This window comes from Elephantulus edwardii, unplaced genomic scaffold, assembly GCF_000299155.1.
Source record: "Elephantulus edwardii isolate Elephantulus edwardi_28Jun2011 unplaced genomic scaffold, EleEdw1.0 scaffold00032, whole genome shotgun sequence".
NCBI classification, from domain to species: Eukaryota; Metazoa; Chordata; class Mammalia; order Macroscelidea; family Macroscelididae; genus Elephantulus; species Elephantulus edwardii.
The window spans coordinates 12037779-12052035 of record NW_006399782.1 but is presented as its reverse complement, the minus strand read 5'-3'; the positions used below and the strand labels follow the sequence as shown (position 1 = coordinate 12052035).

Genomic DNA, 14257 nt, shown 5'->3' with positions numbered 1-14257 from the left:
ATGGCCTGGTTATTGTCTACAAAATGTCATAGATAAATCTCTTCGTGTATCTCTATTTCTCCACGCTCACACCTTCCGTGAGGGATCAGCTGTTGGAAGCAAATGTGAGCCTTGCACGCAGGGACAGTGTATGCCCTCTCGAGCCTCAACATTTTACTGTCCCTCCTTATCCTTCCTTGTGCTTTTTCATTTCTAGTCTGAGAGACCTAGACACCAGCCTGGAGGTGAGCCCTGAAGAAAGCAGGAGCGGTGCTGAGAGTGGGCGCAGTGAGCCAGCGGACTCAGTGCCTGGAAGCCTCACCATCACTGTAGATGAAGAAAACGAGGGGCCCCAAACCTGCCGTGTCTGTGGGGACAAGGCTACAGGATATCACTTCAACGTCATGACGTGTGAGGGATGCAAGGGCTTCTTCAGGTAGAGTTACCCTGTCCGCTCTCACCCACATTCTCTTTTGATTGAATTCCAGACTGGATTCCTCCCATCCTCACCTTGGGGCATATGATGGCAGCATGGAGCCAGAACCCCACTCATAGGCTGAAGATAGTAAGGAAACTCTTTACAAGCGCCCCAAACCTCCTCCCCATGCCATATCATCTAGAGGACTAGCCTGTAGCACACCCTGAATGGATCATTAACCAGCAGTGACAGATCCAATTCTGAGCTAGGCAGGACCACAGGGAGGTGGGCATCTGTGCTGGATCTGGTTCTGCCAGCAGAGAAGAGGCCACCTAGAGCGTCTGTCCATGGAGATGGCCTTAGGGTCCAAGAATCCCGTGTCCCCTCCTCGCTTAGGTCCATCTCTGGAACTTCCAGAAAGAGGTGGCACAATGTATTAAGAGGGTGGAGTTGAGTGAAAGGCAGCCCTGGATTCACATTTCAGTTGTCATCTACCTGAAGAGCTTATGGTGGTCTAGTATCTCCAAGTCTCACTTTCCTCTTCTGTACCAGGCAGGTAAGATATAACAACCACATTTGTAAGGCTCTGAAAAACACCTTGACCTTCATAACTGTGGCTCCCATTTTTCTTTTGCCCATTCTGGAAGGGCTTTGGAGCTAGCAGGTGTGGTGGTGGGGTGCTTGTGTGTGCACATGCACTCACACCCATGAAGAGCTGCCCCCCACCCCTGGACTGGATGCAAGCCATTCGCCTGGATTCTGAGCGCATGCCTGCCCCTCCACACAGGCAGCTCCACTTCCAAACCCAGTCACACCCTGCTCCTTGGGCCACTCTGATCTGTTCCTTTATTTTCCTGCCTTTATTTTCTGCATGGCTGGGACAACCAGAGCCCAGGCAGAATTTGTTTCTTTCTAGACACTGGTGAAAAATAACAAACTAGAGTCCCATGACTGCGTCTTCTATGGGGGATGCTGGGATGTACAGACAGTGGGGAGGAGTAAGGCAGGCACCTTGTCATTTTTATAGGGGACTATGCAACTGTGGGAAGGTCACAGACCTGGCACCTGCCCCTGCCACTCTTCTAGGATCTGAATGAACCTCTTTGCCTCACTAGGTCAAGCAGGAGCCCCTATTCTTTCAATAGGGAAGCTTTGGAAGTGTCCCATGTATTAACCTTTTTCCTCCCTGGTCCTCACATCCCCACCCAACTCCACTCCTCAATCTTAAAAGGGAGTGCTGGGAGGGAAGAAGTTTCTTATGCTTATGCTGTTGGGCTTGTGTTTCCTTGTGAGATGCTGCGCTGCAATCCCAAAGGCACATAGTTTAAGTCCACCAGCTGCTCTTTGGGACAAAGACGGGCAACCTCTTCCTGAACAATTGCCTCTGAAAACCCACTGGAGGCAGCTTTGAGTAGGTTCCCACTCGACACCACACAACAACTGCCTCGAATCAGAAGAACATGCAGGAAGGAGGCCAACCTGGGAGGAAACTCTCCCCGGCCCCCTTCTGGAGGTGTAATGTGTGTGAGTCCAGGAATGTGTCAAGGAGGGAGGAAGGCACGGCATGGGATGGACCTAAAGGGGAAGCCCCAGAGGTGGTTCAGTGGCTTCAAAGGCCTGATTTCCTGTCTGAACGTGGCAGGAGCAGTCTCATTCCTGTCTTCTTCACTTGCTGACTCGTGTGCTTTCAAGGAGACAGAGGACAGACAGAAGTTCTGGCTGGATTCTACCACCTACAAACCCCCACCCAACTCAGGAAGCAAAGGCTGGGCCCACAGAGGGTGTGACTAGTGCTCCCAGAGTGGGATAGGGATAAAGAGGGGGAGGTGGAGCCCCCTGACTCACACGGGAGCCAGGGTGAGCCCTGCAGCCTGACTCCCCTGCGCCTTCTCTCACAGGAGGGCCATGAAACGCAATGTGCGGCTGCGGTGCTGCTTCCGGAAGGGCACCTGTGAGATCACACGCAAGACGCGGAGGCAATGCCAGGCCTGCCGCCTGCGCAAGTGCCTGGAGAGCGGCATGAAGAAGGAGAGTGAGTGCGGGGTGGCCTGGGGACTATGAGGTGGGCGGCGCAGGACGCCTGCGCCACCACGAGCCTGGTGCATCCTTGAGCACGCACACGTGCCAAGCGCAGGCCCAGGCGTGTAGGCTTCGGCTTGAGGTCTCTGCTTTTGGCATGTGGAGAAGACCTCACAGGGCATCTGCCTGCAACCACCTTGTTCCATTCTAGGGACTTTGAGAAAGGGAGGCCATTTTTTGTTGTTGTTTCAGGACGTACAGTGTGCATCTTTCCACTCAGATGCCCCTCTTTTCTGTCCCCTTCTTTTCTTCATGCTGTTTCAACAAACAGGGGGCCGTTTAGGAGCAAAAGCAGGTGACATATGACGTGAGATGACGTGACTTTCCAGCTGCTAGAGTTCACAAGTTGTCCCAGCCCCAGAGTCCTTATAGGGCACTGTTTGCAAATAGATAAGGGTTACTCTGCTAAGCTTTGGTTATTTATATCCACGGGGCATTCTGGGATTAAAGTTCATGGAGGAAAAGACTAGAAGCTCCCAGAAACTGTCTTTGTGAGTCACAGAGTGACCCAGGCCAGGGCAGTGTCCCTCAGGGTATGTGTTCTCTGGGCTTGTGGACTGGGAGCCTTTCCTGAGACTAGATGGGGGGTGGGGGTAGGGGTGGGGGTGGTACCCTCATCTGGCTGTTGCTACGGATAAAACCATCTGGGATTGGGTCACTTCTGATTCATGAGGACCCCATATATGTCAGAGCAGAATGATTTCCGTGGCTGATCTGGGGTAGTAGTTTTTAGGCTTCTCCTCCCCAGAGACTGGGTGGACTCAAATCTTTCAGTTAGTAGACAAATCCACAAATGGTTACAAGTACTCAAAAAGACCTTGTTCCTGCTGAATAGAAATCGATCTCACCCCTCGAAGGGCCCCTAAAGCTTTGTTCTGTCCACAAGAGGGGGGTCCAGAAATTCATGGAAGACTCAAAGTTTAAACGGACAGCGCGTATATTCTCTTTTTTTTGGGGGGGGGGGAGAAATGGGCTCATATTTCTTGTTAAGAGGTAGTTCAGCGCTCCTGGGACTGAAAGATCTAGAGTCCTTTGGACACTTTGTCTGGTGGGTATCAAATCCACTAGAAAATAGTAACATCAGGGGCAACATGAATGATGTACCAGGAACTATATTGGGCCCTTTCCATGCAATGTGTCCCTAGAACTGCAGCCTGAGGTATTAACTAACTGTTAACTAGTTACTTTTCCTATTACTACACAGGAACCTATTGAGATGGTTAACAGTTTTAGTTCCATAATTAACCCTCTTGGTACCAGCAGCCAGGAAACCAAGAGACAAATTGCATTGGGAAAGTCGGCTGTCAGAGATCTCTCCATAGTACTGAAGAGCAATGACGTCAGGCTGGAGACTAAGGTGCACTGATCCAGGCCATAGTCTTCACAATTATGTGCTATGCATCAGAGAGCTGGGCAGGGAATAAGGTTGATAGATAGAGAGTGGATGCCTTTGAGCTGTGGTGCTGGAGAAGAGTATTGATTATACCATGGACTGCTAGGAGAACAAACAAGTTCATCCAGGAGAGGGTGAAACCGGGCTGCTCCTTGGAGGCTAGGATTCTGAGGCTTCATCTGACATACTTTGGGCATGTTGCAAGGAGGGTCAAGTCTTTGGAGAGGGACATCATGTTTGGGAGGGTAGAGGGACAGCGCAAGAGAGGAAGTCCCTCAATGAGATGGATCGATGCAATGGTTGGGTAATGGGAGTAGGTGTGTCAGAGACAGAGAGGTTGGCACAGGATAGAACAGGGTTTAGGGCTCTTATACATAGGATCGCTATGAGTTGCAAGCAACTTGATGGCACATAGCAACAACAACAACAACAACATTACTGCTGTTCTTACTCCAAATTACCATGAAGAAATCTGAAGGCAACAGAGGTTAAGGAACTTGTTCGAGGTCACATACAGCTAGTAAGTACAGGAGTTTGACTCAAACCTGGGACCATCTGACTCCAAAGCCTGCACTCTTTCCTCTGTTCTGTAATGTCTCAATGCACAGTGGACAGCAGCTCCAGATGCACCATATCTGTATCTGGAACTAGTTTGATGTCCAGAGGACCCAGGGCTTTCCTGGGTCTGGGGGAAAAAAATGCAAATTCCTGTCACTAGTACTTTGTCTTTGATCTAATGTCTGTCTTAGAGGGTTAGTGTTAGGCTACAGACTTAAGAAATCAGAGAACAAGAGAGAAAGCTTAAAACCAGCTTTATTAGGGGGGCTCCCGGGCGAGGTTCCTCATTTTGAAGATGCAGAAGGAGGAAGATGCACTTTGAACATTATCAGGGAGGGTTTTTATAACAGGGGCTTTAGGGAGGAAAGAGAGGGACATTCCATTGTGATTTACGGTTCATCTGTTGGTTCTGCCAGGTGGGCCCTGCTGTTCACTCTTCTTGTCAACTTGTGAATTCTTTGAATTCTTCATGCTCCCCTTTGGCCCCCTGTCCGGACGTAACAGTTAGGAAGTGTCTCTGGCTCAGGTGCTGCAGACAAGGCTGTGCACCTGAGCCTGCCTCTGCCTGTCCACAGTGATCATGTCTGATGCGGCCGTGGAGCAGAGACGGGCCTTGATCAAGAGGAAGAAGAGAGAAAGAGTTCAGACTCAGCCGCCATCGGCTGCAAAGAGTCTGACCGAAGAACAGCAGAGGATGATTGATGAGCTGATGGAAGCACAGATGAAAACTTTCGATACCACCTTTACCCATTTCAAGAATTACCGGGTATGAGGTTTTAGAGCAGGCTCAGCTCCTGTACTAGATTCTCAAAACCCCCTGTTTCTCCCAGCAACTCTGAAAGCTTGGGCCTAGGACAGCAGCAGCAGCAGCATTGGGAATTTGCTGGAAATACACATTCTCTGGCTACCCCAATATTCAAGGGCTGCGAGTCAGCAATCTATGTCTTAGTAAGACTCTTAGGCGATTCTGATACACTTGCTTACATTTGAGAACCACCACTCTCTTCAAAGCATATGGGATCAGGGGCTGAGTTATAAAAGGAGCTTAAAGAAAAAAAGATTCCCAGTGCTGCCAGCTCTGGTGGCCTTGGTATTTGCCATCAAGTTGGAATGGACTCATAGCCGACCCTCCAGTGGGTTTTCAGAGACAGTAAATCACACAAAAGGAGATTGCCCATTCTTCATCCATGGTAAGAAATTGTGCTGTTAACCCAAAGGTTTGAATCTGCCAGCTACTCAGTGGAAAAGATGGACAGTCAACTCCTGTGTGATTTACTACCTCTGAAAACCCACTGGAGGGTCAGCTATGGGTCAGTTCTGATCTACGGTCCACAACAAGAGTCTGTCGGCATTCAGGGCATTATGAGGCCAGGTGATATAGTATTTATTGATCCAATGAGTGAGCACAGCAGCGCCACACACATTTGCTCTCAGAAACCTTATCCCTCACTCCTCACTTGCAGGTATCTCAGGTGGTCTGCTCAGCCCAGAAAACTGTATTAGCCCAGTGACTCCAAGATTCTATTTTTTCCCCCCATCTGTAGCTTACAGAACCCTCTCTCTGAGTTCCACCAAGCCCAGAGTGAGAGATGCTTGAGACACATGTCATGGAAAAAGGCCTTTGTCACTTGACATGGGGGCAGAGAGCTGGCCTCCTCTCTGACCAAGCTTGTCTGTGTGTGATTATGAATTCACGGTCTGGTAGAAGGCCAGGGGTGGGAACACAGTTATGCATTCACCCAGGCTAAGCTGGGGCTGAGGCTGTGTGTGCATCAGGACGTGAGTACAACCCTGCTTGTGAGAATCCACCCTGTCTGTCCTCTTTTTCTGTATCTCCTCTCTTGTACTCCAGCTGCCGGAGGTGTTTAGCGATGGCAGTGAGGTTTCAGAGTCTCTGAAGGCACTAACAGGAGAAGCGGCGGCCAAATGGCACCACATCAGGAAAGATATCTGCCCAGTGGCAGTCTCTCTGCACTTCCGGGGGAAGGATGGCAGCATCTGGAACTACAAGCCCTCAATTGACAACGGAACGGAGGTCTTTTCCCTGATGCCCCACTTTGCTGACATGTCAACCTACATGTTCAGAGGCATCATCAACTTTGCCAAAGTCCTTCCCTACTTCAGGTAGGACATGGAAACTGGGCAGGGAGGCTGTTGGCAAGTATGGAAAAGAACAGAAAACAGTCATGCATTTCAAGGGTCAGAGGTAGATCCTCCTTAATCTGGAGGATGTTGTCTCAGGGTGATGCAAATGGTTAATGTGCTCAAATGCTAAATGAAAGGTTAGAGTTTCAAATGCAGCTTGAGGGACCTGAGCATAAAAAGTTGACAACAAAGAAATAGAAGTAACCCAAGTACCCATCAACAAATGAATGGATGGAAAAACTATGGTATATTCCTACAAGGGAATACTGTGCAGCACTGAAAAAACAATGAACTAAAAAAACATTACACAACATGGGTGACCCTGCAGGACATTATGCTGAATATCTCAGTCACAAAAGGACAAATATTGCATAACACCACTGTTATAAAGCAAGTCTGACATAGGCGGTTGGGAAGAAAATAGGATAAGAGTGGATAGATGAACATTTCACTGGAACAGACGAAGGAAAGAACTGTTTAAAGGAATATATTATTAGGCATTATACATATGACAGCAGTTGAGAGTAAGAGGTACATTGCAGAGAGGACTGGGGTAGTGAGAGGACAGAGGTAATTGTGCAACAATGAAAGAATATTTAGAAAAACAAAAAAGTGAACTGAAGGAGGGGTAAGGGAGGGAGAGGGGGTAAAAATGTGCAACAATGAATAAAAATCTAACTTTGTTGTTGTTATGTGTCATCAAGGCACTTGTGATTCATAGTAACCCTATGTACAACAGCTCTGAAACCTGCTCTACCCTGTGCCAACTTTGTCGTCTCTGACACACCAGCTCTGATTACCCCAGTTACTGAATCAATCAATCTCATCGAGGGTCTTCCTCTCCTGCAGTATCCCTCCACCTTTGTAAGCATGAAATCCCTCTCTAAGGACTGGCTTTGCCTCGTAACATGTCCAAAGTATGTCAGATGAAGCCTCAGAATCCTTACCACCAAGGAGCAGCCTGGTTTCACCCTCTCTAGGAAGAACCTGTTTGTTCTCCTAGCAGTCCATGGTATATTCAACACTCTTCTCCAGCACCACAGCTCAAAGGCATTGATTATCTTTCTATCATCCCTAGTCATTGTCCAACTTTCTGATGCATAACATGTAATTGCAAAGACTATGGCCTGGATCAGGTGCACCTTTGACTCCAGAATGACATAGTTGCTCTTCAGTACTTTGGAGAGGTCCCTGACTACAGACTTTCTCAATGAAACTCATCTTTTTAATTTCCTGGCTGCTGGTACCAAGAGTGTTTATTATATAGCCAAGCAAACAGAAGCTGTTAAAAATCCCTTCACCATCTATCATAATGGTACCAATTGGCCCAGTGGTGAGAATCTTTGTTTTCTTGATGTTGAGCTTCAATTAATAGTGAAGGCTGCAGTCTTTGACCATTTGCAGCAAGGGTCTTCTTCTTTCATTATAATCACAAATTTTATTTTTTAATTTTTTTAAATTTTATTATTTTTTGTGCATGTACCGTCAAATCAGATCTGACTGGCACAGGAGGAGATTGCCCCTCCTTCTCCAGCAGAGCATCTGGTGGATTCGAACCATGTACCTCTGGGATTGCAGTTCAGCTTCTTGACACTAGGCCACCAGAGCTCCCTTACAAATTTTATTTTTTTAAAAAAAAAAAACGTTGGCAACAACAAAACAGCCATTGGAAACATTGTGGAGCCCAGTTCCACCGTGATACCCCTTGTGTTGCTGTGAGCTGGAGCCCATTTGACAGCTGCTGTGGTGTAGGGTGTGTGGTGCTCAAAAGACCCTCCTTAGTTCTGCCCCTGAGGTGCCTGGTGCACCCAGAGCCGCTGGGAGTTGCCCACCTGCAGGATCACTCCTTAGCTTTATGACTGTGGGCAAGTCATTTGCTCTCTCAGCCTTCACATCTGCTAAATGAGAACTAATTATACTTGCCTTGAGCGGTTGTCATAGAAAATAAGATGGCTTCGGAGTATCCTGTACACGTGGTTGTTGTTGGGGTGAACCGTTACAAGTTGACAAGTCTACAGAAAAAAAAAGTTGGCGAGGGAGGGAAGGAAGCCCAATGAGAAGAGAGGAATAAGGTGGGTCTGGGTCTCCAGAAGTCTTCTGCCAAGAGAAGGCTGAGAAGTCAGAGGGATGGGGGGCATTCTTAAAATCAAAGGGCTGTTGTGGCTTCTCAGAGCTAGGCATGGAGGCAGCAGCCACAGTGCAACTGGAGGTAGTGGGAGAACCCAGAACTTTCTGTATTGGGGGAACCACACAGCCTGTTAGGGCTGGAGATGGCGCTGGGCATTTTCCTTAGGTTAACTGCTTTGCTGGGCTCAGCCTGGCTGATGGAGCCGTATCACTCAGACAGGAAGCCCTGGCCTTCTCGCACGCTGAAGGAGGGTTATATTCCAGGAGCTGCGGGCTCTGAGGGGTCAACTTGTTGAAGAGAACAGGATGAGAGCCCTCCTTAGGGATGTGGATGTTTGGAGCGACCAGTGGATTCAAATTGTGTGCCGTTGGAATGAGAGTGCAGCTCCTTATCACCAGGACACCAGAGCTCCCTTAGAACTTGATTAGACACTGTAGTAAGTTAGTCATATTAGTCAAATGTATCTGAAGCACTTGCTTCAGAAAGTCAAGGACTGCAGCCTTCAATATAGATTGAAGCTCAACATCAAGAAAACAAAGATTCTCACCAGTGGGCAGGCTGACAGCATCATAATAGATGATGAAGAGATTTAGATTGTTAACACCTTCAGTCGGCTTGACTTTACAGTCAACACTCCTGGCACCAGCAGCCAGGAAATCAAAAGACGAATTGCATTGGGAAAGTCTGTAGTCAGGGACCTCTCCAAAGTACTGAAAAGCAACAATGTCAGTCTGGAGACTAAGGTGCACTTCTTCGTAAGGCCATGTCTTCGTAATTACATGCTATGCATCAGAGAGCTGGACAATGACTAGGAATGGTAGAAGGACAGTTGATGCCTTTGAGCTGTGGTGCTGGAGAAGAGTGTTGAATATACCATGGACTGCTAGGAGAACAAAAACAAGTTTGTCCTGGAGAGGGTGAAGCCAGGCTACTCCTTGGAGGCAAGGATTCTGAAGCTTTGTCTGACATACTTTGGACATGTTGCACGGAGGGACCAGTCCTTGGAGAGGGACATCATGTTTGGGAGGGTGTAGGGACAGCGCAGGAGAGGAAAACCCTCTATGAGGTGGATTGATTCAGTGACTAGGGTAATAGGGATGGGAGTGTCAGAGACAGTGTGACTGGCACAGGGCAGAGCAGGGTTTAGGGCTGTTATACATAGGGTTGCTATGAGTCGCAGGTGACTCAATGGCACATAACAACAACAACAACAATAATGTTATAAAGCAAAATGTATATGAATAATTGGATGAAAACCCAAAATGATTTGTAAACTTTCACTCCAAGAAAAAAAAAAAGAACCCAAAACAATAAATTGGGAAAAAAGGGAAATGAAATGTGGGTGTCAACAAACCCTTGCCAGAATCATTGATGTCAATTTCTCATGATCACCCACTACTGAAGTGAGGTAGGCATTACTGTCCCCTTCATGGTGCAGGTAAAAGACGGCAGTTTAGGGTTCACTGACCTTAACCTTCCACAGTTTGACAGTGAGTCTGGGGTGGAGGACAGATTTGAAAGTGTTAGCAGGAGGGCTTCAGGGCCAGATGCCAGGCCCTAAGAAGGCCCTAGGAGACAGGAAAGAGATCCATGCCACAGCATTTGAAGCTCAGTATTGTGGAATCCTCAGGTTACAAATAGCACGTTTGGTTGGTAGCTGAAAGTTTGGAGGTTTGAGCCCCAGCCAGAGATGCTTATGGAAAGAAAGGTCTGACAATGTACTTTTTCTTTAAAAAAAATGCATGTAACGTGGTTCACTCAGCTATGAGGAGGCGCTGTTGTTAAGTGTTGTTATGTTGAGTACAAATCACCCTGTGAACAACAGGAGAGATACAATTGGTAAGCCGTGGCAATAAGTCTCAGAGGAAAGAGCCCACCCTCACTCTTCCCCTCGCTCCCCGTCAGCTCTGGATTATGGGAGGGGGGCTGCCCCCAGCCTGTGGATGATTTCCCAGGGAGCTGTGACCCCTGCCCCGTCTTGCTGCCAGGGACTTGCCCATTGAGGATCAGATCTCCCTGCTGAAGGGGGCCACCTTTGAGCTGTGCCAGCTGAGATTCAACACAGTGTTTAACGCAGAGACCGGGACCTGGGAGTGTGGCCAGTTGTCCTACTGCCTGGAGAACACGTCAGGTACCCGAGAGCCTCCTGAACGCCCTGGGAGGGGGCGGGCAACACAACTGTTGTGGACGGGAAGGCTCCATGATGGGGCAAGTCTCAATTTCCCACTGAGATCTCTATACCCTGACATTTCACGCTCAATTGGGGAGTGGGGATGGGGCACGTGCTACCACATCCCAAGTAGCCTCGTCCTGGGGGTGTAAGACAGGATGGCTGGATGATGGAGAAAAAGTCCTTGGCACAAAGGAGGGAGGGCTGGCTCCTGGGTCAGCGTCCCCAGAAGTGCGGCTCTGGCCACACCTACTCGCAGGTGACTTTCAGAAGCTTCTCCTGGAGCCTGTGCTGAAATTCCACTACATGCTGAAGAAACTGCAGCTGCACAAGGAGGAGTACGTGCTGATGCAGGCCATCTCCCTCTTCTCCCCAGGTGGGGCCCTGCCCTGTCCCCCTCAGCTTTACTTGCAGGAAGCAGCACCCCCTCACCCCCACCCCCACTTTCCCAGGGAAGGTCCTGGATGGCCTTGCTCTGGCACCTGCACAGCCCCGATGGGGCCTTTGCTGGTTTCTCCTGGCTCACCTAGCATTGCCCCTTGCTTGCCTCCTGGGCATCTCCAGCCCCTGAAGGTGCTCGGCTGGCAAATTCTCCTCCCTGGGCCAGGATGAGCTTGGGGTGGACACACCTTGCTGGCCCCTGACTCCCCACCCTGCCCTCCCTGCAGACCGCCCAGGGGTGGTACAGCGCAGAGTGGTGGACCAGCTGCAGGAACGCTTTGCCATCACCTTGAAGGCCTACATTGAGTGCAAGCGGCCCCAGCCCGCCCATAGGTGAGCTAAGCTCAGGGAGAGAGGAATTCCAGGGAGAGGGGTGTGCTAACTGCACCTGCCTTTGACCTTGACCTCGAGGAGAACAGACAAGAATCCCTCACTCAGCCTCTGATGACCAGGGCTATGGGGCTGTGAGCCCCACTGAGTGAGTCTTCTGTGCAGTCAGCCAAACAGTGGGGCAACTTCAGGGATCTGAGGCTTTGGCCAGGTGAGAGAACACTTATCCCCGAGCCACCTCGAGGTCTGGCCAGGCTCCTCCACATGTGTGTTATCAAAGGTGGAGATGTTCTCCTGAGGATTCCATAGGGCCTTCTAGGAATAGCCAGTCATAATAGTGGTGACAATAAAGACAGCAACAACAATAATAATTAATGGGAGAGATCTATATCTATCTATCTATCTATCTATCTATCTATCTATCTATCTATCTATCATCTATCTATCTATCTATCATCATCATCATCATATATTATCTATCATGTATCTATTCTCTATATCTATCATCTATCATCTCTATTTCTTTGCCTATCATCTATCAATCATCTATCATCTCTATTTCTCTCTCAACCATCTATCATTTATCTATCATCTATTTATCTCATCTCTCTACTGATCTATCACTCTACCAGTCGATCGATCTATCATCTATCTGGTGCTGTTGGCCAACATATGCCATGTTGTTAGGGCATAATGCCATCTAATTGGCTCCACCTTGTAGTGGCCCCGTGGACAGTGCTGCACCGTCCTCACAGTGTCTGCCCTGCATGAGCCCACTGCTGAGTCCCCGGGTCAATCCAACTTTTCTTTTTCACAGACCCTCGACTTTTCTAAGCATCATGTCCTTCTCCAGGGACTGACCACTTCTGATAATGTGCCTAAAACATTCCGTTTCACTCTCTTTACTTTCAGGGGCACGTTGCCTACACTTCTTCTGGGACAGATTTGTTTGGTCTTTTGGATGTCTCCATGGTAGTGTGTGATACATTTGGGCCATTAGCTGATAGGTCAGTGGTTCAAATCCAACAGCTGCCTTTATGGAAGAAAGACGGGCAATCTTTTTCCATAAAGATTAATGGTCTCGGAAACCTGATGGAGGGTGTGTGTTGGAACCAACTTGCTGGCAGCGGACATATCTAATAGCTCACCTTCATTGGCAAGTACCAGTCCATGTGCTAAGCAGTTTACATATATTTCCAACTGTAATCCTTCAAAGAACCCTTTGAAGCAGGAGACTGTCATTGTCTTTGTTCTGCAAAGGAACCGAGGCTCAGGAAAACTGTGCAGGGGCCCACAGAGGAGCAGAATCAGGAGGCGACTCAGGCTTTCAGAGCCTGGATTCCTAAGTCCCAGGGAGCTCTGGTGGCTTAGTTGTGCTGCTTACCCAAAGGCATGCAATTTGGATCCTCCAGAGGCTCTGCAGGAGAAAGCCAGACAACTTCCTTCCATGTCATTTACAGCCTCTGAAAACCGCTAGTCAGTCAGCTGGGAGTCTGTGTAGAAACAGCACCACCACCTCCTCCATGCTCTGCAGGTTGTCACTACCCAGGAAAGGCCCGAGGGAGCAGCGGCAGGGCAATGCCGAAAGGAGGCTGTGCTCAGGACTTTGTCCTTACAGGCCTTCCTCCCCCTCCCTGGCCCTGAGCAGTCACGGTGGCCTCATGCCCATCTGATGTCCGAGGATCCGGTCAGATGGCCACTGAGTCCACGCAGGGCAGCGGTTCTGGCCAGCTCTGGGCACGTGAATTCACACCTCAAGCCCTTCCCAGGCGGGCTGGTACCAGCTGCCTGCTTGGCTTACCACCTGGAGTCCTGAGGGCTGCCGTGCCTGTGGTCCGTCAGGCCCCGGGTGAGTGGAGCCAGCGGCCCGGAGGTAGCAGCTTTCTTCTTCACGGTGGACAAACACACTGAGTCAAGAAGCACATCATAGACAAGTCAGATCCAAAGCTAGAACAAGGCAAGACGTGTGGCCTGTAGCTGCCACTTCCACCCATTAACCCTCTGTCCTAGCTCCCTGACGTTGTTGTTGTTGTGGTGGTGGTGGTGGTTATATGCAATCGAGTTGCCTGCGACTCATACTGACCCTATGTACAGCGGCTCTGAGCTCCTGAGCCAGTCTCACTGACTCTGATACACCTCCCCCATTGCCCCAGTTACCACAACAATCCATCTCATCCGGGCCTTCCTCTCCTCTGTGCTGTCTCTCCACCACTTGGGCTCTTTTTAAAAATTAGCCTATGAATTTGGTGCTTGTGGTGTCAGATTCTCCCCGCCCCCGCAGCACACACTGAATTCTCTTGGAAGACACAGCTCAGTAGAGGGAACAGGAGTGGGGAGCGTCCTGGGTTCTGACCTTCCTGCCTCTTGGCTGAAGAGACAGCTTAAGACATTGAGCCAGGCCCTGGCTCCTGGCTGACACGAGGCAGCCTGAGAGCTGCCCCAGGGCAGTGGGTTGGGGTGGGTGGGGTGCACCCCAGCCTTTCCTCTGGCTGATCCTCAGGTTCCTGTTCCTGAAGATCATGGCCATGCTCACCGAGCTGCGGAGCATCAACGCCCAGCACACGCAGCGGCTGCTGCGTATTGAGGACATCCACCCCTTTGCCACGCCCCTCATGC

At 49.5% G+C, this 14257-nt stretch overlaps 1 protein-coding gene across 1 annotated transcript in view; it reads left to right on the top strand.

The window, feature by feature from the left end:
* The first annotated feature begins 221 nt into the window (after positions 1 to 221).
* NR1I2 (nuclear receptor subfamily 1, group I, member 2) overlaps positions 222 to 14257 on the top strand; it is a 15166-nt gene continuing 1130 nt past the window's right edge. The window contains exons 1-8 of the mRNA XM_006884316.1: positions 222 to 415; positions 2296 to 2429; positions 5003 to 5193; positions 6280 to 6551; positions 10689 to 10831; positions 11130 to 11246; positions 11539 to 11644; positions 14142 to 14255. Of these exons, the coding sequence (XP_006884378.1) occupies positions 384 to 415; positions 2296 to 2429; positions 5003 to 5193; positions 6280 to 6551; positions 10689 to 10831; positions 11130 to 11246; positions 11539 to 11644; positions 14142 to 14255 (1109 nt within the window). The 5' untranslated portion in view covers positions 222 to 383. The remainder of the gene's footprint in view (positions 416 to 2295; positions 2430 to 5002; positions 5194 to 6279; positions 6552 to 10688; positions 10832 to 11129; positions 11247 to 11538; positions 11645 to 14141; positions 14256 to 14257) is intronic.